At 35.5% G+C, this 26,718-nt stretch overlaps 2 protein-coding genes across 5 annotated transcripts in view; one reads left to right on the top strand and one right to left on the bottom strand.

The window, feature by feature from the left end:
* LOC149064607 (uncharacterized) overlaps positions 1–7,212 on the top strand; it is a 34,264-nt gene extending 27,052 nt beyond the window's left edge. The window contains exons 11-13 of the mRNA XM_089254973.1: positions 2,167–2,250; positions 3,750–3,831; positions 6,418–7,212. Coding sequence (XP_089111099.1) covers positions 2,167–2,250; positions 3,750–3,831; positions 6,418–6,556 — 305 coding nt within the window. The 3' untranslated portion in view covers positions 6,557–7,212. The remainder of the gene's footprint in view (positions 1–2,166; positions 2,251–3,749; positions 3,832–6,417) is intronic.
* Positions 7,213–12,885: 5,673 nt separating this feature from the next.
* Positions 12,886–26,718, bottom strand: part of LOC149064606 (uncharacterized) — a 51,206-nt gene continuing 37,373 nt past the window's right edge. For all 4 annotated transcript variants that reach the window (XM_089254670.1, XM_089254671.1, XM_089254673.1 and 1 more), the window contains 3 exons: positions 26,286–26,537; positions 22,907–23,567; positions 12,886–14,809 (listed from right to left, as the gene is read on the bottom strand). In XM_089254670.1, coding sequence (XP_089110796.1) covers positions 13,857–14,809; positions 22,907–23,567; positions 26,286–26,537 — 1,866 coding nt within the window. In that variant the 3' untranslated portion in view covers positions 12,886–13,856. The remainder of the gene's footprint in view (positions 14,810–22,906; positions 23,568–26,285; positions 26,538–26,718) is intronic.

The raw sequence follows: 26,718 nt of genomic DNA, 5'->3' as shown, positions 1-26,718 counted from the left end.
TTTCGTCTCAGGTTGGTAAATAAATAAATTAGAACAAAATAAAGTCTCTCAATTTTTCACTATCGAAATTCCAAGGCAAAATACGTTTGCTGTAGATAACAATCACTTTATTCTCCGACTCATTTTATACCGTGATTTCACACAACTATAGTCCAACATAACACCATTTTCTAGATTTATCATAATATCTTCTGTATTCAAGCTATTCAAAAAAAAATTTTTTTTGCTGATATTGCATGCAGAGAAAGATCAAGCATTAATATTAAACACTTTTTTAATTCCTTATGTAGCTCAAATATGGATTTTTTTTTTAATTAAATTTTGGACCATAGTTGTGTTATGAAGTCCCAACTATAGTCCATTATATATTTCGTGTTATATATCGTTTACGAACTATAGTTGAGAGAATGCACTGTGCAACTATATCATACAACGTTCAATAGATTTTAATAAAAAAAACACAGATTTGCAGAAGGCAGAGGCAAAAATTACATATTTATTTTAATGCAACCACTTGTTCTTACAAAAAAATAAAATGAAATACAATTTATATATAAATATCGAAACATTTCCATCTGGTTCCGTGGCATTAGGATCAGGATAAGATGGCAGGCGTTCTCTCTAGAACTTTGGTTGCTCAAAGAGGAAAGATGCCAGCATTCCTGAACCCAGCTTGTAGATTGTCTTGTAATTTGGGAACTTTATTCCACTGCTAATTTAATAATGAAGGAAATATATTTTTGGAGACTGTTGCATAGGTGGAGATAGACATGAAAGGCTGGGGGGAGCATGACAATGAAAGCTGAAAGGGCACGATGATGATGATGCCAATTCATATACATTAGATCAGTCGGCTCCATCATTGACGTCCCCCCGTATCTCCGCCCATGGACAGTTGGCATGCTTGTTCCATGTGATGTAATTTTCCATTCATCAAGTGTTTTCCGCCAATGCCATTTCAATTGTCGAAAATAAGCTAGGTCGAGAGGTTGCATAACATGGGTCGCATTCGGAAGGGGAACGCTGTGTTATGTTCTTGACAAGCTTTCAGAACCCTCAAGCTAATTCGAGAACTGAGGTGGTCCATAGTTTTATTTAATGACAAAGATTCACTATGAAGGGTTTTTTCTAAATTCGACCCCTAAGTAGGGGGGGGGTTCAATAAGGTGGAGTGGGATCGTATGTAGAAATCACGTCGAGCCGAAACAACTGGAGCTATAAATATTAAATTTGGTCAGTATTTTTGTATTGTAATGTAGACACACACTGAGAAGGGATTTTTCAAAATTCAACCCCATAAGAAAGGGGGAATCAGAGGTTATATAGAGCAGTCATAACTGAGCCGAAATCGCTGAAGCCATAAATATGAAATTTAGTCAGTATAATGTTTTATAATGTAGATACACATTATAAGACGGGATTTTTTTTCCTCCCCCAAGGGAGTCATGAGAGGTTCAAATGTTATATGGGGGAATCATCGACGAGTAATTTTTCAGATTATTAAATCCAAGCGTGCGAAGCCGCGGGTAACAGCTAGTGGCCCATAAAAATTGTTGAACCATAGTTGAGAGAAAAAAAGTACTATTTTTTTCTATATCTTTCCTATAAATATTTTTATACACATGCAACTGTAATAATGTTTATTGAACATAGGTAAATACTAAATTACCTGTAATACAGAACATCAATATCGCAGAACAGCTTATTTTTAGTAACTTGTAGCCGAAAGTTTTCAGCTGACTAGAGATAACTTGAGAAACAACCCCCAACTAACAGCTGATTCGCGGGAAAGTATCAAACAGAGGGCGTTCTAACCACATCTACATATTACACTATGTTCTTCTTTAGTATTTAATAAATAATACACTAAATTTTACTAGCATTTCGATTATCGATGTTTTAGTGAGCGTAGGTGTTTGGACCATAGCAGTGGCTTAGGACCATATTTGTGCAAAATTACGGTACTTACTATGAATATGAATATCAATTTTTTGAGTGTATTTTTGTGGTCCTCATTAAACTTCGCTTTTGCCGGCACGCCGGGAAAAGACCGTATACGCCAACATTCGTGAAGATAGTATTCCCCAGTTTCACAGCATGCCGGCTAATGCGGGGGAATACGGTATGTATAAACTGGTTTGTAAATATTCTTTCTTTCCCCCATAGTTGACCGATCGAAAGTGTTAAATGCACGATCTGAGGGCAAACATAGAAGGAATCGATCATCTATTTCTGCCCGTCTCAATATGGGTAAGATTTTTACTTTTTCAAATTATTGGAAGTTTCTATAAGAAAAATATTAAACCAAGCAAAAACTTTTTAGAAAATTTTAATAAAAAGTTATAAAAATGTAAATTTGTAGCCAGAATTGTCAGGCATTGAAAAAAAAAAGAATTTTCAGAACAATAGAGAGGTTTGATGCTTCATTTCTACTAAAAGTAGAAGCAGATGTGTTACGTATCATAGGTTTTGAAGATGTCAAAAACTTGGCAAAACTATAGAAAGCGGAAGGAAGGGGAAAATATCTTTCAGGAAAATTAAATGTGGAAATATGTGCTTTGAAATGCCTACAGAGGAACATTGACTTGGTTGAGGGGAGTGCAGAGAAAACATACGCGTGCTCTTGTTGGCACAAGGTTGAGCTGCGAAGAAAGACATGATTTCTTGAAAGTGTTTACATTAGAGAAACGCAAGTGTCAGGGGAATATGATCGAAGTGTTCAAAATTTTCAATGGGATGGACCATGCAACTTAATGCACCGTCAATCAACTGCTTCTACAAGGGGACACCGGTATCGTTGTTATCGCTTATTCTGCCCATTGGCGAGTATTGATTGCGTGTGAATCTATATATGTAGGATATATATGTAACACTTTTTTTTAAATTTTATTTTGGAGATATTTAATAAAATTTCCAGAAACGCCCATCCTTCAGGAACACTTCCATATCTCACTGAGATGGGGGCAGGGTGTATTTGGTCTTCAAAGGTTCAAAGTATCGTTTAGTAAGGGACAATTCCAGGATGTGGTGTCACAGATGTCGGGGCTCATCGAACTTCTGTCACTAGACTGTCCCGTCGCGTGGATCTCTCGGGTTCTTCGCCGGGGACTTGAAGATGGGTAAGCACTCACAGGAACGAGGATTTGAGAACAAATAAACGCCTTTATTTACATCAACTAGAAGTATTGCTAAAAAACTACAGTAGCTTTCCAAACGTGACTTCCCACTTCGGATTCTACCGTCCGAATCCCTAGAATCTCGTTCTTCCCATTCGAACAATCACGTGCCACGCGTACCTTGCATGCGTTCATAAGCCTCTTCAAATTCCTACCCTTTGAAACAATATTAATTGTCACTATAAAATATTTGGATATCGGAAAGGAAAATTTGTATGCTTCTGCGGTGAGTCGAACCCTCGCAGTTCGGGAGAATTTTAAAAGAAAAACTGTTCCCAGTGATCAAATAAAATAATGGTTGCTATCAACAGCTTTAGATTAAATGAGTTGTATTTAGGAAAATAAACTTTTTGCTGTATTTGTTTAAGCCACCATGAATGAGTGAATTGAATTTCCGTCATTTATATCGAATACATTCCACATTATACAATATCGAATAAATTTTTTTAAAAATCTCCTAGATGACAATGGCATATATCAAGAGAAAGTAAAATTAATAGTTTTTTTTTGGTTTGAGTATACGAATAAAAAAAATTAGGTTTTTGTGAGGTAAAATTAGTATTTTTATTGCAGGTGGAATTATAAGCCTTGGCATTTTTGGAGGTTTTGTGTTTTTGGCCGTAGTGATTTCAATTGTTGTCATAATCATTCGTAGGTGAGTGACTACCTTTTAAGTAACCTAGGAAATTTTATACAAGAAACTATTCAGCAGGGTTAGACAAATTACCAGAAATTTACATGCCCGAAAAATACTCCTAAATATTACTGGATTTAATTATTTCATTGTAAAAATCACTTCTCATTGTTAAAAACAACACACACAATAGCTTTATGTAATGGTTATTCACATAATCTTCTTCAAAAAAATCATAATCGTGAACACAAAAGTTTTAATATAATCATCTGAATCTGTCTCATCACTACTGTGATTGTTGATATGATGAAAAACAGCAGAGAATTACCCAATCAGATTTGCCCATTGCCTCTTTTGTCAGAAATTGTTTTTAGATTCAGGGTCAAGTTTATGACTAGTTCTAAAAGTGATAATGCTGATCCTAATTATAATGCTAAAATTAAAATGCGGTAGTCACCACAATCTAAGATCAATAAATTCCAATTTTCCATGCGGTTGGTGTCTGAAAAGTCGGCGAGTTACTATTCACTCCGCTCATGGAATCAGCCGATTTACGTTCCAGGACCGGACTTTAGACAGGTGCGAGGGTAGTATTTTATGGAGGTTAAATATTTATTACTTCTGGGGCACCCTGAGAGAAACGGCCAAATTGTATATTTTATTTAACATTATACCGAAAATCATGTGTTTCAAAACGAATTTTATTTAAAAAAAATCAGTAATGGGCCACACCCTTTAGAAGAAAAAAAAAGGGGGCCCCCCCCTTTTTTAAATATTTTTATGAAAATCTAAATTTTGGTATATTTTTTAAAAAAAATTGGTAATTTGGCCGTTTCTCTCGGTGTAACCCAGAAGAAATAAATAAAATATATATATATATATACGACTTCCGAGGGACGAGAGCGGCACTAGGCCCAAATATTAAGGGCCGTAAAAACAAACTACAGGGTGGGCAAAACGTCTGTAGAAACCGGAAAATAACCGAAATAAAAAACGGTTTGCAAGATAACATCGCTAAGTCACGAGAATTTTTTGACAGGAAAAAAAACCCCAAAAAAAAACAGCCGATTAGCGGCGCTGGTACGACCGTTCTAACAGTATCATGGGCCGCGGACCAAGTGATTTTTCTGAGGTCCTACCTGGCAAGTTTTTGAAATTTTCAATCAGTTCCCATTTTTGTGCGGCCCCCCTCTTCTCTTTGGTAGCCCATGCGTTAAGACGGCACTGTTCTGCCTTTGCTGGATTTGTGACTCGCCTGCAATGTGTTATCCCGTGGTAGTGGTCATGGAACACACATACTGCTGTAATAAACGATTTGGAGCTATTCTGTTCGTTATTTGCGTATCTTTTCTTTGACTTGTGTACGTCAGCGACACCTATCGGCTGTTTCTTTCCTGTCTTAAAAAAATCCCCGTGACCTCTAGCGATGCTAACCCTGCAAACCGTTTTTTATTTGTTATGTTTCCCGTTTTTATAAATTTTTAAAGTTACCACAGACTTTTTGCCCACCCTGTAGATTGTTAGGTAGTTGTCAATGCATTCTAAAGTCCTAGCTGGCTAAATAAAACTAACCAGTAGCTCCTAAACAACAATTATAGTATTTAGGAAGGACGATCAACAAATGAGATTTTGACACCCTCCGACCCTTTCTTGTAAGAGCAATACGAACATAAACCATACATTACATCATTGCCGGCACTGCCGACGCGTATGAGTAAAAAAAAGACGATGTAACTCGCGATCATCAATGCATCAACGAAAAATCTTCACCCGTTAGAGGGCGTTGATGGTAGTGACGATCGGCTGCCACAGCTGCGAAGAGGTGAGAGCGAGAACAAGATGACGTCAGTAGATGACTCTTGCCATCGATATAACAATTGATCATATTGATTTCATATAGATTGAAAAAACATAATCACAGTATTAAGTGGTCCACGCTCTCGATGCACTAAAAAAAAACAAAATTATTAAAACTTTGTTGTTTAACAACTTGGTCAAGAAAAGCCAAGTTTGACTTCGGGTAGAATTTTTCCAAACTAAATTTGCTTATACAAAAATAATGATTTTTTCCCATTTTTTTCTCATGAGCATAATCAGAAACAAGTTCTTTAGTAAACCGGGGATGAATTTTGATTTTCCTATTTTTTTTTTCCAACTATATGGGGGGAGGGGGGGCCCATAAAACAAAGTTAATTTTTTTTATTTTAATAACTATACAACCTTTAGAAACATGAATGACATATCTGAGTACTACACGTTATTAGATGAAAAATAATAGTGAAAATTTTTAGTTGCCGAATTAACAAGTTGAACAAACTATCTTTATTTCTGTGAAAGTATACATATTTTATAACATGTCTGCAAATCTTATAAGAAATAGTGGTCAGGATTGATACACCATTAGCCATTTATTTATTTTACGTACATCAGTATTTCTATTTTTCAGTCAAGACAATATAATTGTAATTTCAATTTTTGATGTTTTTACCTGGATTTCTTGAATTTCCTGATTTTAACTGTAAGGTGGAAGATACATGTGAATAATGAATTCAAATCATCTCATTGATACAAAAGATGGATGGTGAATTTTTTTTTTTTTAATCTCAGGAGCTCAAACTCTGAGGACTCTGTTAACTCTATTAGCACACATGGAACTGGAGACAGCTGTGAGAGATTGTATGAACAAAATACATGTTATGAACATTCTGCTATTGGAGATCATGATGTAAGTGGAACTGTCAGGTGAAAATGATTACTTCAAAAGTGGAAAATGTACAACAAAAAAAACCTCCCAGATGGCAAGTCGGGAAGAAATGAAAAGAAAATGGGTTGTATTAAGGTAAGAGTCACAGATTATTGAATAGGGCACGAGACAAATAAGAGAGAAAAATCAGGGTAACTGAATCAGTACAAAGACTATAAATACAAATAAATAAAAGAATAATGTGCCAAAGGATCCATCAAACAGCAATGTGAATAGGTAGAAGTTGGAATGTAGCAGTGGGATTGTATTCTCAAAATTTGGTAATCAACCATGAAATAAATGTTTGATAAATTCCACTAAATTTTTATATCAATAAAATTATTTTTTTCTTTCCTCATGACAGCAGCAAAATGCAAAATTGTTGGTAAAAGACAATATGTAATCAAAAAATGTGGTACAACCATTCAATTTAATATGATTATTGTTTGTGTTGTTTAGAAGTAGAAAATTATAATGACATCCATCTACAAAAACCTCATTTGTGAATGATGGGTTACCATGTGCATAATATGTGATTGTAATTGTTTTTAAGTCTGAAATATAATAAGATGTTATGCAAAAATTATTAAATACAAGAAAATTAATTAAAATAAACAAAATGTAACTGGTAATGATTATTAATAAATAATAGCATCGCTTATGATGATTAGTCTGTCAGAATCAATTTAATTCATTATTTGGTGATCATCTGAATGCATGATGATCTGAATTGTTGGTTTCATGTTCACTAAATTCAATGATTAGAATACATTTTTATGACAAATAAAAACAAAGCAATTACTGCACTCTTTTGGAAATATTTATGTTGCTCAGAAGACATAATTAAATACATTGATTATAATATCATTCAAAGAAAAGTTGAAATATTAATGGACATTTTGAGATACAAAAAATATTCTGGAACTAATAGTGGTTGTGTGTACAGGATTCATACTCATTTTTATAAAAAAAAAATTATTCAACTTCTCCAGGTTTTCCGGTCAAATTTTTAAATTCCATTTTTTTTAAATAAAAATTTATATTAATTGCAAAATTAATAATTTTAATTAATTACAATAATATAACATTATATAATATCATACATTATTAATTTTTATATTTTTTACACATGCATTTATGCTTTTCAAATATGCCTGATGGAAAAATGTGACGAATTAAGGAATGAAAGATTTCCCTTTTCTGTAATTTTAATGCAAACAAGATTCAAGCCTTTACTGTCGTTTTCTTTGTGACATAATTAGTTAAAGATGTAGTTGGTTTCACTGCATCACAATTCTTTGCAGTTGGTTCAGAGTGGCCAGGTGTCCTGATTTTATGGGACAGTCCGCTTTTCGCAATGAAATTCAGTGTCCCGAAAAAGGCTTTCGGGGACCAAAATCAATTACACAAATTTTGTTGATAGGATTTGATAGAAAAGTAGAACATTTTATTAAAAAGTAGGAGACCTGCAAATACATTGGCAGTTAAGACTAACAGAAAACCTAGACTTAAGGGCTTTTGAAGTGTCTCAGTTGTCTTCAGTTACATAATTTTAATTAATTTTTCTTCTCTGTAAAGCCACTAGAGGGTGCTAACATTTCAATGGAAGTAAAAATCTTCACAAATACCATAGGTTCATGAAATATCTTAAAATTAGAAAAATTATCGTGAAAAGAAAGGATTTCTGTTTGTGCAACTAGGCTGAAAGTATTGGATGCAATAAAAAAAAATTCTCTCCCTTCACTCCTATATACATGGGATATCCGCCATTTATAACCATCCTATCCTGATGTTTTAGTCACTTTGTGTAGAAGCAATAACATTTTTTGTAATACAATGTAAGTTTGCAAATTTATGCAGTAATGTTCCCAAAAAAGGGGTTTTTATAAAATGTCTCAGCATTTAATCAGGAATTCTGGGATCTGTCCCAGTTTCTCACGTATTTCATGTAGTCACCCTAAGTCAGCTTGCACTCGTGTAATAAGCACTAGAACCAAGAAGTTTAGCAATCAGGGGTTGTTTACTAAACTCCTCTGATTTCACATGCTTTGAATGGCTCTGGATAGCTTATCCGTCCATGTTGCTCAAATTGAGCGTTTTGCTAGAAATTTAGGAATTCAACTACAGCAAAATTTGTGACTGCTCCTGACCTAAGCAACTACAGCTACACGACTATGACAATTGCAACACAATATTCAAGTAGCGATCTATAATTATCAATTGCTAACTGATGAAAAACTTAAACCCTGAGGCGTAAATATAACTTTTCAATGTTGATTTCGCAATGTAACAAGTCATAAAAAACTAATTTTTAAAAATTAAAGCATAAATGAAGAGAGCAAAACAACTTCATCACTGCGAGTAGAACTTTATCATTTTTCAGATAAAGTTTCTTTCGAAGGCAGTATCTTCAAATCCTCTCAGCAGAGACTTTAGGCTCTCACACCACTCTAGGCATTATTAATTTTTCCACCTTTTTCAGATGTTCTTATATTCTGTTTCTTAATTTTCTTTCCAAAAAATCACTCCACCCCTCAGCAGCTCTAAATTTTCAAAATAAAAGCAATCTATTTACTGTTTATTCTACTAAACATGGTTTTGAATATTGTTTCATACACACACACTCCCAACATAAATGAGATGCTGCAAAAATTTTAAACTGTAATTGTTAGACACCATCTTAACAATTTGCAACTGTGGCCGATTTCATTCAACAAGCTGATTGTGTTAATTTTGTTGCAGAATTACAATCAAAAGCTGCAATGCAACATGTAAATCCTTCAAAACTTCTGAATTGGAGGTGTGAAAAAATCTTATCTCAAAATTGCTAGTGATACTTTATTCATTGAAAGGGGTGTCATGAGATGTCTGAAGTTGATTTTTCAAACATGACTTTAATTGAAAATCAATTTTCAATTGAAAATCAAATTGAAAAGTTTCCTGTCAATCGGGATTAATATGTTTTTGTTTCAAAACAAAATAGAAAATTGATGAATTATAGTGTAAACGTTAAATGAGAAAAAACACTTTGAATGCAATTTTCTCAAATTGCAATTTTTTTAACTCATCCATTTAAGATAAAAAAACTATTACACCAAAAACTCTAAAATTTTGTAGGAATATTTGTGTGCCACATACTATTGAAATGAAACTCGAACTCGATATCTGATCATTTATTAGAATTTTATGAATTTTGTAATTGTATTGACAAGTTTAAAAAGAAATAGAATAACAACCATAAATATTTTTTGCGGCCATTGTATATTTTATCATGTATATGTATATACAGATAGAATCTGACTTATTCTGCCAAATGACAGGGTATGGTAGATAAGCCCAAGTGCATAATGAAACACCCACCAACCTTGTCCTATCTCAAACCGTTTGAGTTATGGTGGATATTGATTATAGAAAAAATATGTGTAAAGTCTAAAAAACCTGCATTTGTGAAGTTTCTAAAAAACTTATACGCAAAATAAGCACATATTTGAAAAGAACAAAAAAAAATCCTTTAAGATGACATTATTTTCATCAAAGTATCCGGATTCATTAGCGAACTACAAGCGCTGAAAGATTGGCCAAGTTCAAAACCAAATTGTCACCAAAATTTTCCATTGCTAATTTCACAAACAACCTTCTAGCTACAATTGGTCAAATTTACCAAAAACTTGTGCATTGTGCCAGCTTTCTAAAGAGTCTGCAATAAACCATATCAGTGCTCTGGTTCAGGAGAAATTTAGCTTTTTGTTTATAATACATTACTGAAATCAACATTTGTCAAAATAGATACTCAACTAAAATTCAGAATCAACAGTTACAGATTTTGGTGAAAATTTGATTTTGCAGAAAAAAAATCATATAAGGTAACATTACAGGAGCATAGACATACATCTGCAGGATATCTGTATTTAATGGTGAGCTTCAATCACTGAGATTGGTAAAGTGAAAAATCGAATTGTTGCCAAAATCTACTAAAATTATTACTAAATTACACCCAGGGAATGCTCCCTTCACTACGACCAAAGGAACTCTCACTTTTAGAAGAAAACCAAAACTTGTCCCCCCCCCCCCCTCTCATTAGACATTGATTTTTACCTACTTTGAGACTCCTTGTTAGAAATTCCGATTTGTTCCATTTTTTTCAATCTTCTTTCCCTGCTAAATTTTAATTGGATGTTTAAAGCCTGAACAATTCTATTAGACTTCTAGTTGACCATTTTCTGATGGACACTGAGGAAGATTTGTAAGATTCAACTGTCTTAATAAATCTTGACCCAACCCAAATATCATGCATCGAACACCTTGGTAATTGCTGACATAACAATGAATTTTCCCATCTATGTTACTAGCAGCAGATCTCGGGTTCTCTAACGAGGCAATGCGGTTTTATATTTCTGCGGTTTTCATCCATTTCTTAAGCGAGACTATCCTTAACCCATTAACGACGACTGATTTTTTTTAAAAACAAAAGCAATAAGTGGAATTACTTCCACTGTTTATCTGCAAAGAAAAAATTTGAAATTTAGAATGGCAAATTTTCTTACTAACCAGCATTAATGGGTTAATATTCCAATTACCCTAAAATATTATTATACTTGCTCTCCTCTCCATAACTTATCTCATCTCCACACCTACACTTCAGGAATCGAACCTCATCCTTGTGACAGCACCTACTCAAGTATTTCTGAATTGAGTTCTTTCTCTTGTCACTTATCTATGTATTGTCAGATGACACACTCATATGCATCTCACATCAGCCGTTTGCCTGAGGGAGAGAAGGGTAAACCTATACATGACAATCTGATCTATCTCTCTCATTCTTTTCAAGTTGCTTTTTCACTGGAATTCTAGAATTGATTGACAACCACTCTCTTCTTGTATTCTTCATATTGCATTCTTACCATCAAGCTTATATTACTGAAAGGAGCATGACATCAGCGGTCTCTGCTCTGGCAGTGTTGAGAATGGTGTCGCCAACATAATTTGTCAGAAGATTACGTGACTCATTGAATAAATATATCGGCGCAATTTCAGTTTTTTTCTAATGGCATAAATAGGAGTTTAAAACAATAAACAAAAGAAATCATTTCAGCATTGAGGAGATAATTCCAAAATCAACAAAAGAGATAATTCCAGCATTAATGAAAGATAATTTCAAAATTAATGAAAAATAATTACAGAATTAAGAAAAGAAATAATTCCAAAATTAATGAAAGTGATAATTCAAGCATTAATGAAAGATAATTCCAGACTGATGAAAGTGATGATTAAAATTAATGAAAGAAAAAATTCTAGAATTAATGAAAGAGATAGTTGCAAAATAAATGAAAGATGATCTCAGCATTAATGAAAGATAATGACTTTCAAGTCATCTCTGCCTATTGTTTAGTCCCTTGTGACAAGCCCTCTCGAAACAAAAATCTGTCATTAAAATGAAAGATCTGCCTGAAAAATGAAAGAAAACACATTCTTGGTTAAAAACAGAATGGATGAGGTTTTTTTTGAGAGAGAAGAAATTTTAAAAAATTCCAGCACACTTTGGTATATCCAAAACACCAAACTTTCAGGACTCGAACTATTGAAACTTTACTTTAGCTCCATTTTCCAAGTGATTTTAGTTATACATCCTGTAAAATAAATAAAATACATATAGTGATAAAACTAGAAAGAGAATTTTCAAAGAAGAAAAACCACAAAATTGAATGTGAAAAAATATTGAAATAGTGTAGAACCAATACAAGGGTTGTTGTCGGGGTACACAATTCGAAAAAGCTGGCATTCCTGAAGGGTGGGTAGGCCTAATTGCATTAAAAATGCCAACTCATGTTCCCCAATGCCTGTCTCCTCAGACACATTTTTTATGAAAAAATGCCAAATATATAAGGGGGAAAAAAAAGAAAGAAAATATACATGTTTTTTAATTATAATATACGTTGCTTCAGGGATTAGAGTTCAAATATATAATGATAATAATGAAGCAAGAGAAAACTGAGTAGGCTCCAAAATTCAATAATATGCTCTGTGGTCCACAGAAGATATTTCAATGTTCCAACATAGTTGTTTTAATCACAAGAAAAAAAGGAACAAAATTAATTTGAACTTTGCTTTTTTTTTTAACTTGACAAAAATTGAAGTTACTTCTTTTTTCGCAGCAAATCTTTCCAGCTATAAACTGTCATTAAAGCATAAATATGCCTCTGAGGCACATAAGTGGTTTGAAACTCCTTGAATAAAGAGGGGGTAAATGTATACTTTCATGTTTTATAAATTTAAAAATAACTTGAATCATTCATGAATGAAGATAAATGATACTATTTCTTATTGCAAATGAATTGCCACAAAATTTTCATATATATTTTTTATTACACTCTGATGGGTATACACTGCTTAGAGATAACAAATGGGTTGAGCATGCACATTTATCTTTTGTAATTGACTAAAAAATGTTTTACAAACGTCTACAACTGCCTTTCTGGCTGGCCTCTTGGCACATGACATTTATTTCAATTGTGTCTTTTACTGTACAATACAACAAACTGTATTTGGTTGGCTGACCAAAAAAAAATAAAGAAATAAATAATTACATTAGAGAGAATATAAGTATACAGATGAAAAGTGGCTTTTGAGTTTGAAGGCTGGATTTGATTGCATCCTCATCTCTATACCAACTGGATTCTCCTAACTTGAGAGATTCTAATTCGCTGCCACCAGCCATAACACCAACCCACCAATCATAAAACAATATTGTAAGCCAAGCCACTCAGGGGTATAAGTAAAGCCTGAGACCACTTAATATCGCTTAAAATTTTCTGCTCTCGTACACGCACTTACACACATACATTACTCCCTTGTCCTTCTCTTCATCGGGAGACATGACGAACACCCAGCCCTTTTGGGGATAGATGGCCTGCAAAGGGCCAGGCATCCCCTTAAAATTTTTGTTATGGTTAATATCACTTGCAGTATCTAATTCACAGTACCACTGTTTGCTCCTGATGATAACAACCACTAGCAATGGAGAAACATTGAAGAAAAACTTAAATCAATGACAACCTTCAAGCTCAAAAAGGCACTTTTCATTTGATGATGACTATGAAAACCTTATCACAGCTACTAATATTGTACAAATAAGGTTCTTGCAGCTGTTATCAATTAAAAGAGATTCTAAAGGCAAAGTAACACAAGTTGTACACTTCCTGATGGTACCATTGAAAAAATTAACTCCTACTAAAGACAATCCCCACTTGCACAGAGAATCTCTTTCAATTCAATATACTGTACAGAGATTTTTTTACTTCTTTTTTTATGTAAAATCTGTAGCATTTGGTGCATCATTTTGGCCACTGGTTTCTACATTATCTTTACTGAAAAATTCAGATGACTTATGAGGTTTTGTGATTCTTTCATATTGATCATGAGTATTGATTTGAACTGATGATGGATTGTTACTATATTGTGTACCAGTCATTGGACTTATAATAGGAACAGTGGTCAGCAAAAGAGGTAACCCAACGACAGAATTTTCAAGTTCACTCCGCTGATTCAATAAAGAAGATTGTTGCTGCTGCTGTGGAGTTTGTGATTTTGAAACAACAGAGACTGAATCATTTGCCACAGTGGATGTAAATGGGATAAAATTATGAACAGAAGCATTGGCACAATATGAAGGTACACGATGAACATGATAGGATGGAGATCCGGTTGTAGAATGGTCTAAGGAGAAGTTGTCAGATTGCTCAAAAATATCATCATAGTTCTGGAAAGTATACCTCTTGCTCAAAAGCTGTTTCTCAAGACACATGTCATAACTACTTGTTGATGTTCTTGGGCCATCAGAAAAACTTACAATAGGGTCAGAAATCTGATCTGCAATTGAGAATGCATTTTTTTGATGGGATACATCATTTTTGTTGGTCTCAGAAAGAACCATTGGCTTAGTGCCTCTGTATGCCTTTTGCCCAGCTGATGTACATTGGTTTTCACTTTGAAAAGATAGGTTTGAAGCTTCAGTTGCAAGCACAGGTGCAAGTGGCACTGCCATCGATGTGATGCAGTTGTTGGCATTGATGTCCTCAAATGCATCTGAAACAGATTTGTTATTACTATTAGATATAAGCTTTTCCATTTCCTCCTTAAATAAAGAGTCTTTTTTTAATATTGACCGCTTCTTCATATTATCTGGGCTGCTGATCTTCTTTGTTGATGCAGTAATATCAAACCTTGTACCCAGAAGAGGACTTTTGCTTCCACCTTTTCCTTAAATATTATAAAAAAAACACAAATTAAACAGAAAATAAGCACGTATACAGACCAGGGGGTGAACGATCTTGTTGCTCTTAGAACCAGTTTTTTCCTTACACGCGCTGTTTGTCATTATTTAACACGGGGGAAAATTTTCACACACAATGCTTGCCTGTCCCTAAATAAGGTAATTTTTTCCCTCATATAACGACAACAACAAAGAAACCCCCCTTGTTCAGCTTGTAAAGACAACTTTTTTTCTCTGTAATGGCAGCGCCGATGTGTGCTCTGATGGAAGATATTTTTGATTCAAAAATTCTTGTTTTTCCATGCTATTGATGCTTGCTACGCGCATTTAATATTACAATTCAAAAAATGTTTATAAACGTTACATTATTTTTCTACTGCAATAAATCTAGAAAATTAGTTGCATAGAAAACTGTTTTCAACAGCTCAATGGAATGAAATGTTGATTTCAATCTATTTGAATCGGAGCCAAAATTTATTTTCTCGATTGGATGCAGCTGAATTCGTAAAAGAAACAGTTATATCATTACAATAAAGGTGTGTGTAGTTTTTTATGTGAAAATGTTTTGTATATTAAAAAATTATCACACATATAAAAAACTGCATCCCGCTTATAACATTCCCATTTAGAATAACTCATTTTTGTGGTTGCAACTTTTACCTTTTTTCATCAAGATTTCTTGTTCTAAGTGTTTTTCTGCTTACAAAGTTTTTCATGACATTTTTTTGAAAAAAATAAGTGGAATCCACTGCAATTGATAACTTGTTATATTGCTATTTATAGTGCCAAAAAATTTGATGAAAAGATTCACGTGTTGGAGAGAAATTTGAATTTGATTGCGAGATATAATGCAGAATGACATGGCTCTTGTGATATCGAAATTTATAGTATCAAATATTTGCCAAAATATGTATAAAAGGGAGAATAGCTGCAGTTCCAACATGTCATGACTTGATGGACAGATGAGAAATCTCTGAATACATTTCCCTGAGTGAGAAAATCCACGTATCAGTAACATTAAAACATTAGCATTAAATTCACAAAACTGGTTTTTTTTTCTTCACAACCCATCACATGATCATAAGGACAATGTTCAAGGCAAAGGGGAGAGTGCAGCTTAAGGAATTTTCTTTGGAACGTTTCTTAGGACAGTTCCTTACTTAATGACAAGCATTGAATAGGCGTTATATAAGGAAGGTGGGATTGTTCACCCCCTGGATATAAGCAATGAAGCCACATCAACATAAAGCGGAAAAACTACACTATGTTTTTTCATAATGATTATACTGAGGTTACAAAGTTGAGAAAATACACCATCAGAAATTTTTTTTTGTTACAGTAGAAGTCAACATTAGCAGAAAAAAAGTATGTGTGGGTGAAACATAAATTGTACATAGCTGTTGAAAAGTAGGTTCGTGAATGTAGGACGCAAAGAACAACTCATGATAAAAACATAACTGTTTATATTCAATAAAATAAATTAAAGGTTACATGACTAGAGAACAAATGCATAGAACCTCGAACTTTGACGAATTTCTCCCAGAACCTCTTCCTTCGAACAGTCAGTAGGCATTGAAGACAACGGTTCTTCTCTATGTCCACTCAGCGATGCAGCGGCAATTATTTCAATATTAACAGATGGACTGGTATCTTCAAGTTGGGACAAAGGAACTTGAGACTCTACCTTCCACCTCTTCTTCCTTGAATCATTTGATCCAAATGATGCCTTATGACAGTTCTGTCGTTTGTTACAGTTCTGTACGAGACGGGACCTGTTGGCTGTAACAAGGTCACATGAATACAAGTTGGACCTTTGGTATAGTTTCAGATCAGGACAATCATTTGGGCAGAATGCTCTTGTTAAAAAATTACCATTTTTCTTGTAGGTGTTCAATTCTTGCTTCAACTTTCTTTATGCAGTGAGATTGGGATGGAGATTGTCAAGAATCGTGTGAACCCTCCTTCCTATAAGCAGCTCTGCAGGACTTAATTGTGGTCATTGCATGGGTGCAGTGCTGTTGGAGCAGAAAGTTCGCCAATCCCTGTTTCCACGATCCTTGAATAACGCAATTTAGGGTTTCCATAACAGTCTGGACTGTCCTCTCGGCTTGACCATTCCCGGATGGTCATTTTGGAGCAATCAGGATTTGATGAATGATGTTCCATTTACACAATCGCTTGAACTCTGTTGTCAAATACCACAATGTCTGGAATCCCATGTGTTGCAAAGTAAGCCAATGGTTGCTAAAGCAGTTGTTGATGCCATATGGCAAACCTCAACCCATTTGGAAAATTAGTCTAAAAGAACCAGGAACTCTCGATCTTGGTATAGCCCAGCAAAATCCAGATAAATTTGTGACCATGGTTTTGATGTTATTTCCCAGGGATGCACAGGAGCTTTTAGCGGTGTGTGTGTCTAGTCACCTGACAAGTCAGCAGTCTTTCATGTGATTCTCCACATTGATGGCGAGACATGGCCACCAGATGTATGAACGTGCAAGAGACTTCATCTGCTCAATTCCTGGATGTCCTGAGTGCAATTCCAGCAAAACACGAAGCCTCCCAGATACTGGTATTATCATACGCGATTTCCCCATAATATCTATAAACTGAAAAAGCTAATTTTTTTTTCTTGAAAAAGACTAAATCTAAAATCTGATAAACTCACATGTCATCCGCTTAATACCAAATTTAATACTAAAGTACAGGGTTTTTAAGTGATAGCCTATTAATCACATTGGCATAAAGGGGTGGAAACTCTAGTTCTTCTGTGAAGAACTTTTAATGATGGGAGCACCAAACAATCAGATTTCTTTTGGTAATCGACTCAATGCATCTGCATTCAAAATCTTTTTTCCCAATTTGGGTATCAATGAAAAATCTTAAGCATTTAAGACGTAACTCCACATATGCAGAGATAATCCCTCTTTAATGGGGGTTTGTTTTTATTGAAACTTCCCAGAAAGGGATGATGAGTGACTATTATGAATGAAAATGTGATCACTTTTATACAATTTTTTGAAAAAAAAGCACTAGTTAAAACCAACATGGTTTAAACCAAGCAACCCTGCCTATGGGTCCACGAGATGTGACAGCTCTTCGGAGTCACTGTTTTCATCATAAACATTTATTACGATAGCGACACATAATAATCTTGGTTAATAAAAAAGGAAGCAGACATAGAAATTTTGAACTTCACGTTTACGTGTATAGTGACTGTACTGTTGTTTTCCAGACAGTCCATGGATGGAGATACGGGAGGGGGGGGGGGCCGCGTCAATGTATATATGCATATATGAATTGACATAATCATCACCATCATGCCCCCCAGACTTCCAAGTCTATTTCTGCCTATGAGACAGTCGTCTTTTCAGTAACCGTTATACCCTTGAGGTTGTTGACCAGACTCTTGGGGGTCGTCTGCGTGAGAGTCCACACACTCCCTCCCCAGTGATCCATGAGTAATAAGAGGTGATTGTGCACTATGAAGTAGCATCAGTGATCACAAGCACTGTAGATGATTTCGAAAATGGACAGTATGAACGTCCAGACTAAGTGGTTCTGACTGGTTTTGCAACAGAATCGGTTGTGAGTCTATCAGTCTTAACTGCAGTTGGCATGTTTGAAGATACGGGTGCCGGTTCCACCGTCAGATTGACGAGAAATGCTGGTTCAAGCCAATTGACACTGACACTGTTTTCCCTCGTGTCCACGTTGAAAATTTTGTCGGTCTGGCTGATCACTCTGTAGGGCCTTTAAAATGGCTGTTCCAGAGGACGTTTCACCGTATTAGTTCTTACGAAAATGTGGGAGGTAGCTTTTAAACCTTGAACAAATGTAGGATGTCCTACATGCCGTTTGATTGGTTGTGGCTGGAAAGCTTGGATGTGAGTTCTCAGCATTTTCAGAAACTCTGTAGAAGCATCAGTTGAGTTGGAATTAGCTTGTGCTTGAAAAAACTCACCAAATCTTGTTTCAGAGAGCACCGAAGACCAAGCAGAACTGTCGGTAATTAATGCTTCAGTCCATTTATGGGTTTGATGGCATTTCAACACGGCTTTGAGAGGGAAATGCCCCCTCCTCCAACATGCCGTTTGCCTATGGATGGTGTCCAGTTATCCTCACCTGTTTTGCTCCAATGAAACTATACAGCTCCCAGAATAGCTGTGGTTTGAATTGGTGGCCGTGATCAGTTGTGACTGTCAAAGGTGTGCCGTATCAAAAAATCCAAGTAGATAGAAAAACTGCAGCTACCGTGGTTGCAGTGATGTTATGGAGAGGTACTGCTTGATCATTTGATCATTTTTGTCGCACCACGGTCATTTTCTGCACACGAGGGCTAATTAGACCGGGACCTACAATTTATTGCCGATTCCGAACGGCAGGCTTGTTTTTTATACTCGTCGAGAGGTTGGCGCGCTAACCCCTCGATGGGGGACTCCCTGCGGTAGCAATTTTTTTGCTGCGGTCAAGTCACCGTTTTCTGTTGCACCCCTGTGTCAGGAAAGTTTTCTGACAAGGACGAACCGGGTATCGAACTCGCGACACCTCTAAACATCCTTTGGTACTTTAGACGAGTATCTTATCGACCAGGATACCGCGCCCCGAGAGGTACTGCTTCTGGCCATCGTGAAAACTGGTCTATCATTGTTAGACAATAAGAATATCCATTGAAAATGGGCATAATATACAGATGAATATGTTGAAAACATTGGGAAGGTTCCACAAACGATTGCAATGTGTATCTTATGTGCTTTTGTACTTTGGATCTTCAGCATGGTATGCACACTTTTGTCCATTTAGCAGTCTTTAGCTAGACATGGCCAAATAAATCGTTTCCGATCAAATCAACAGTAGGCCTAATTCCTTGGTGTGACAGTTTGTGCATATTCCAAAACACATCATATCACAATTTTTATGGAATATAAGGTAGAACTGCACCTGTTGATAAATAGCAGTAAAGCGCTTTAGCTGAGTCTGGAAGAAATAATTTCTTCAGTTGCCAAGCTGAATAGCTCTTTAAAAGTTTCTCTAATTCTTTATCCCCCTTTTGTTGCTCAACGATGGCAATAAAATAGAGAGGTCCAGGAACTGAAATTGCTGTTATGCGTGATAAGATATCAGTGGAAATATTTTGCGATCTAGGAATATGGCAAATGTTTGTTGTGAACTGCAATATATAATCTAAATGCCTTAGCAGGTGAAAATTTTTCACTTTTTTTGTTGGTGTTTTTTTCCATGCTGTACCCGTGTGAGTTTCGATGGCCAGTGACGAATCATTTCGATCTGGAGTCAACTGCAGTGCCGATGATGATGACTGGATTCGACACACGTAACTTTAGAGTGTGACTTCAGCCACTTTGTTGGCTAGCACAGCAAGTTGATCTAATGGCTCACTGGAAACCAATAACACTGCTTGAATATTTTGCGGTAAGCGTTGCATCCACAAGGTGTGCAAGAACTCGTTAGTGACTTTGTTGCTGGAAAGTTCTTTCATCTTCCGCAGCAGTTGACTTGGCTTTTGATCACCCAGCTGCAGCTCGTTCAAGAGTTGCTTGACTTTTTGATGTTCTGTCACTGCGAACTCCTTTATGAGACGATACGACAAGGCTTGATATCGGTTGATTGCTGGAGGATTTAACATCAGATCTGAGATGAAAGACAGGCATTCTCCGTCCAAAGCAGCATAGTTTGTGTCATCCTTAGTGATTCCACTTAGCAGAAAAGTACAGTTGAATCCATAGTTGTACATTGGATTTCCAAAAGGGAGGCAATCTAAGTCTGATCCTTGCAACTTGAGCATTTTCGTGCGCCATCGCTTAGCTCCAAAAAGAGAGAGAAAACAAGAAGACAGGAGGAGAAAGAGGTTATATCAGGAGAGAAGAAGAGCAGATGATGATGCATGGGTGAGAGCATGCTTAAGGGGCAAATTTGGTCATTGCAACCACAGACATAATAGAGGATCGGCAAGAAGAAAATTTTCAAAAATGCATGAGATAAAATCTTCAATGAAGATGGACCTTCTTCTATGGTTAATGTTCCTTAACATCGCTGGTCACCACTTTGGAGTCACTGTTTTCATCATAAACATTTATTACGACCGCAACACATAATAATTATGTATGATTATAATGTATATAACCACGATACATAATAATGACTTGTATCTTGGTTAATAAAAAAGAAAGCAGACATAGAAATTTTGAACCTTGTGCTTTCATGTGTAGTGATTCCCTGCTGTTTTCCAGACGGTCGTCTTCAGTACTCGTGATACCCTCAAGTTTGTTGGCCCGACACTTGGAGGTCGTCTGTGTCGGACACCACAGCTCTATATACAGAGTGTTGCTTGTAAAAAACAATACAAGACAATTCACAAATCTAATTTGTGAATTGATTTAAACCCTCAAGTGAGGGTTAAATTCTTCTCTGAACCTTCTCAACACAAAACTGGATTGGTGGCAAACTGGTGTTGTAGTACTTCAACCTATGTTTTCTAAATGTTGCTAATGGGGAAAAAAAGATGGGAAAGTTTTTTATTTGGCTATAAACTGTCGATAAAAAATATTCAAAATCGTAAAAAACATAAAATATTAAAAAGAATATCAAATTCTTCTGTTCCAGTCCATAGCATCTCGCTCTTCTATTCAAACAATCGTATGCCATATACCTAGCATGCATTCACAAGCCTTTTCAAATTTCTACCCTTCGTAACATTGCCCCCCCCCCCCAGATTTGCTCATTCTGGGCAGTGTAGTGCTGAAATTGGCGAGTCCCCGTAATCCTTGTGATAATAAGCAAGTCTGTTAACATGTGAAGGTTTTCAACAGCTCGCTGATGCACAGATGAATTTAGGAAAGAAAGAAAATTCAACTGCCTTTGCGGGGAATTGAACTGCCCCATCCTCTCACTTGAAGGGTGCTTGCCAACTAGACTACAAAGGCAAAAAATATCTGAATTTTTCCTTGGAGCTTGTGTGTGCTGAACGAGACTGTTCATGGATGATCAGACCTAACTCAGGCCAAAAATCATAACTGCTGAATGGATAAGTCTCATCTGGTGGCAGTGTCAGCAATTATGAGCTTTGGTCTGTGTTAGGCCCATCCGTCCATGAACAGTCCCATTCAGCATGCAAGCTCTAAGGAAAGATTGAAAATCGTTGCCTTTGTAGTTTAGTGGTCTAGGGCACTCACCTGACAAGTGAGAAGACGTGGAATTAATTCCATGCAAGGGCAGTTGAATTTTCTCTTTCCTGATTTCATTTTTGCATCAGCCAGCAGCTGAAACCTTCGTATAGATATCAAAGAGTGACATCATCATTGGATATGCTAATATAGACCAGCTTGAACTTTGGTGTATTTTGAATCCACACCACAACATTGTTCAGTTTCTTCATGACATAACATCCTTAACATGAAGTCTGCCGTTTTGGACACTCCTTTCCGGCATTTCGGATTCCAAAGCCAGACAAGATCTTCTTCCTTAAAGTAGTGTCCTTCACATCGTAGTGAAATCCTATCTTCTCAGAGCCGAGGTTGATTCCGTCCCTGGCGATGCAGTGCATATCCTCAAGGTCCTCCTGGAGTTCGACGTATTCTTATGTAGGGGAAAAAACCATCTGGTGGTTGCCCATACCACTTCCCATAGCAAATATACACTTCCATTAGCAGAAATCTCCGCTATCAGAAACAGTTTTAGATGTTGAAATCTTCGAAACGTTTGCTGTATTTCATTTTCTTGGACACAGTCCACCAAATATTACGGCAAAAATTGTCTTTTTGCTGTTCCTTGCCAACGATGAAAGGAAACAATTAAAAAAACCCATTTTATTATTTTTTTAAAAATAGTCTGGAATGGTATAAATTGGGGCAGGGGTAATAAAATTAGGTTCTGCATGGGTAGAAATGTTTCTTCAGCAGCCTCACATATGTTCGTAACCGAATGTTTAATATCAGTGTGATAATATATTAGAAATCATATAGCGTTTAATATTACTCATATAAATTAATCATTTTGCCACATTGATTGTGCTATGGTGCAGGAGAAGAAAAATGGAAGTGCATATTGTTTGGGAAAATAACACTCACCTCTATTAGGAAAAGTTCTGGCACCAACTCTGCTCTTTGGAAATGATGAGTGTCCACCAACACTAGAATTGCTATTTATAGAGTCCATTGAAGACTGCAGACTAAGTTGAGTGGATTCCAAAGCATCAAATCTTGCTCTGGTCTTGCGCATATGAAAGAACCATGGTTTTTTTGCAGAGGAGGGTGATGGAGCAGATCCATACAATTCTTGCCGAGGGTCTGGAGATGTTGGCACTGAACTGTAACCCTCCCGAGTCCTATTCAATAAGTCCTCATAATTACTGTTTTGAGCTGACAGAATACTGAAATCATTTTGGCCAAATGAAGACTGGGAAATTATTTGATGTTGAATAGGTGAACCTTCTGACACCGCTATAGCAGTAAGTTGAGCACTATTAAAAGATTCCTCCAGCGGATTCACGTACACGTTGTTAGCATTTGAACTCTGCTCTGCTGTAGGTTTTGATGGCAATACCTCTCGATTCAAATATATATCTGAACATAAGTCAGCTTCGGAAGATAATAACTGTGTATTACAAGTCGCATAGGTGTCTTGGCTATCCACACTATTTGCATCCCATTTATTGATTGTTTTCATTTCAATATTACACATCATATCACAATTTACTCCAGAATCTTGATCAATAAAGTCTTTAACTTCCTATTTTCAATGCAAAAATAAATATAATCATCATTTGAAAAACAAAAAAATTAACTTATTTCATATTGCTTAGAATAATATTGCAACAGAGAGCGAGACCACTTTTCCTCAGCTCAATAGGCAGGCAATTACATCAGGGAAATACACCTAGAAAACTTCACATGACATGAAAGCTAAATTTAAACTAGTAAGTACTTATATATGAAAAATTCAATTCAAAAATATGAAATTTAAAATTATCATGTGTAAACAAACTATGTCTAATAGTGTGATACACTAACACAATCAGAAAAAAATTGTAACACTGGAATGACAGAAGCTGTCATTCTGACAGCAATCCTACTTTGACATGTGACTACACCCGAACAGTTCATTTCAGGTACTTGAAATTTCATGACTTTTCTTATCTTGAGGCTCTTAAATTCCTAAAATATGAATGTTCTAGGTTTCTTAGTTTAGTGGTAAAATGAAGTTCTTCCTAGAACAATGGTAGCTGTCATTTTGACCGCTATAGAGATATTCAACTACAATATATACTCATGCATGAGCCAAGTTTTGTTTTTCTGAAAAATTGTTCCTTAATTTGGGGATCAAGCCTATACATGGGTCAGTTTTTGAGGAAAAAATATCAACTCCCTTTTCACCAAATCATATAGCTACACTGCCTATGCACAGCTATCTGTGATGCCATTGGACTTTATATGGTGTTACTTAACAGTAGACTGATTTTTATAGCTATATTCAAACCCACAGAGTAACAATTAGGTTAAAGCCAGTGCATATTAAATAAAAATAAAATAATAATGTCAGTGGCTTTGATACTCAGTGGACTTATGTCGATTTTACAGCCTTTAGATGTGAACATCAACAAGCCTTTCAAAGATTTAGAAAATTTATGAATCAAATAAATGAGTCACAAAGATAAACAATAAAAAACGGTGCCTGAAAGAAACCTAACATTGGCCTAGCGTGACAGTGGGTTCACAAGGCGTGAAATTCTGTATCAACTGAAATCCTTTAAAAAGTGTTGCATCAGAAAAGCAACAGATGGAACTGAAGACATCCTCTTTGAAAGTAACAATGGTGATGACAGCACAGGTGAAGATGAAAACAAAGCTGCCACACAGTATTGGCTTCTGATATAGAGCCAGTGTCGTCTGAGGCACAAAAGAAGCGGACCCTAGCAAAAATAAGATATGGTTGAAATTTGAATCCTGGTAGGAGTCTCAGAAAAATCACTTGGCCTAGGGGCCCATGATGCTCATTCACAGTTATACGTTATTCAATTCATTTTGTTTCTACGGATATTTGCACTGCTACTGCATTGCATTCCTTATTGCAATGTCACATGACGAAAATAATCTTTATTCTTTTGCTATTTTATCCATAAACAAGGCTTCAGTCAGGAGATAAGACAATTCTTATAATTTTTTTCTTCACACTATAAATTCAATATAGAGGGTCTCAGGGTCCAACCGAAGATCTCAGCATATGATAAGGAGATGCATTATTTTAGACATCATTCCTACTCGATGATGTATCATGCACACACAAAATTGAAATATTGGACAGTGAAAATTTCTGGCAGAAATTATAAAACTTTATTACTCTATTTTTAGCCTTATTGATGTTTTAGACAGAATCAACTCATTCAGTGCACAATGTGATTGGCATCAAAAAGCTGTCTTACATATGTATTCTACATTGCTCAGGAATTGGCAGCTATTCATGTTTTTTTATTCTGCACATGCAATCTCTGCAAATTTCTCAAGCGTATTATAATTCAAACTTTGTCAATGAAGTGCCAAGTGAAAATGAAGCCACAAATTACAAGAGCTCAAAAAGTCAGTCAAACCTTTTAAAGTAGCAAACTCGACAGGCGGCAGTCGAGTGGTTAGGGAACTAACTTCTCACTGTGCAGGTCTGGGTTCGAATCCTGGTTCGGGCATGGGTGTTTACTAACACTAACAAATTCTCTGGACGGATCATGCTGATCCCTTGGGAATATGTGAGGATCACATAATTATTATTATTAAAAAATTTAAATTTTTTATTTATTAAAAACACAGGATTAGTTTTTGTCATAACAAGCCCTTTCATCCAAAATTCCAAAAAAATTGGTGCACGAACAGGGGTTTATTGCATAAATAAGTCAAAGACACTGAATAGATACTGTTTTAAGAAAATTCAATAAACAAAAACAATTTTTGTTGATTTTTCCAATAGAGGTCAAAATGACTACTACCACCATTGTAGGTAATTCGTCATTCCTGTCATTCTATTGTTACAGAACGTCTCCTAGATATCTTGACCTTTCATCTGTTTATTATTTGTTGGTAGGTTATTTATCTTTGAAAATAAATTGAGCAACATATTACATGCATCTCTTCTCTGGGAATTATTATGATAATAAAAGGTATACCATCTAAATAGCTTTGCATCATTTATGTGATGTTTTGCATGCACAATCAAATTTCTTGAATTACCAACAGATAGCAACTGAAATAATTCTCATTTACATGAAACACCTTCAAAGATGTGTTGTTTAATTTACTTTTATCTGAGATTCAAATTTTTCCTAAGTGCTGTATATCTGGTAATCAATATGTAAAGAATTCATAAAAAAACTAGCATTTTCTGGTATTCATATATATACTGCATACATTTTTTACCGCAATAAAACAAATAAAGAATAATCTTTTGAATTCAATTATTTACCGAAAAAATGCATTGTTGCTGGTATGAACATGGCGGCATTTCAACGTCCAAGGAGTTCATATTCTGATTATTCAACAAGGGTCTGTCTCCAGAATTATCATCAATATCCAGTATGTTATTATTATCAGTGATTAATGGCTGAGAGTTTTTTCTTTGTCCATTCATACTGCCTTCTAGAGAGTGATCAAAGTTTTTATAGCATCCTGCACCAGTATGTATACGAGTGGAGTCGTCAATGCTTGCTGTATCAATCTATAAAAAAACTCATGAATTGATGTCTTACAATACCAAAACAGTCAACTCAAAAGATAAATAAATAAAATTGTAATCTTTCTAATGATGTTTTAAAGCAAAACATTCATGATTAATGTATTTTTTAAAGTGTGGAAAGAGGTAAATGTCAGGAATGAAACTGATAAAATGAACACGCAAG

Source organism: Pholcus phalangioides, unplaced genomic scaffold (assembly GCF_987345545.1).
Source record: "Pholcus phalangioides strain wild (caught in Gottingen) unplaced genomic scaffold, Ppha-v1.0 ptg000042l_1, whole genome shotgun sequence".
Lineage (NCBI taxonomy): Eukaryota > Metazoa > Arthropoda > Arachnida > Araneae > Pholcidae > Pholcus > Pholcus phalangioides.
Note: the sequence above shows the minus strand (reverse complement) of the source record. Positions and strands in the feature narration are given on the sequence as shown.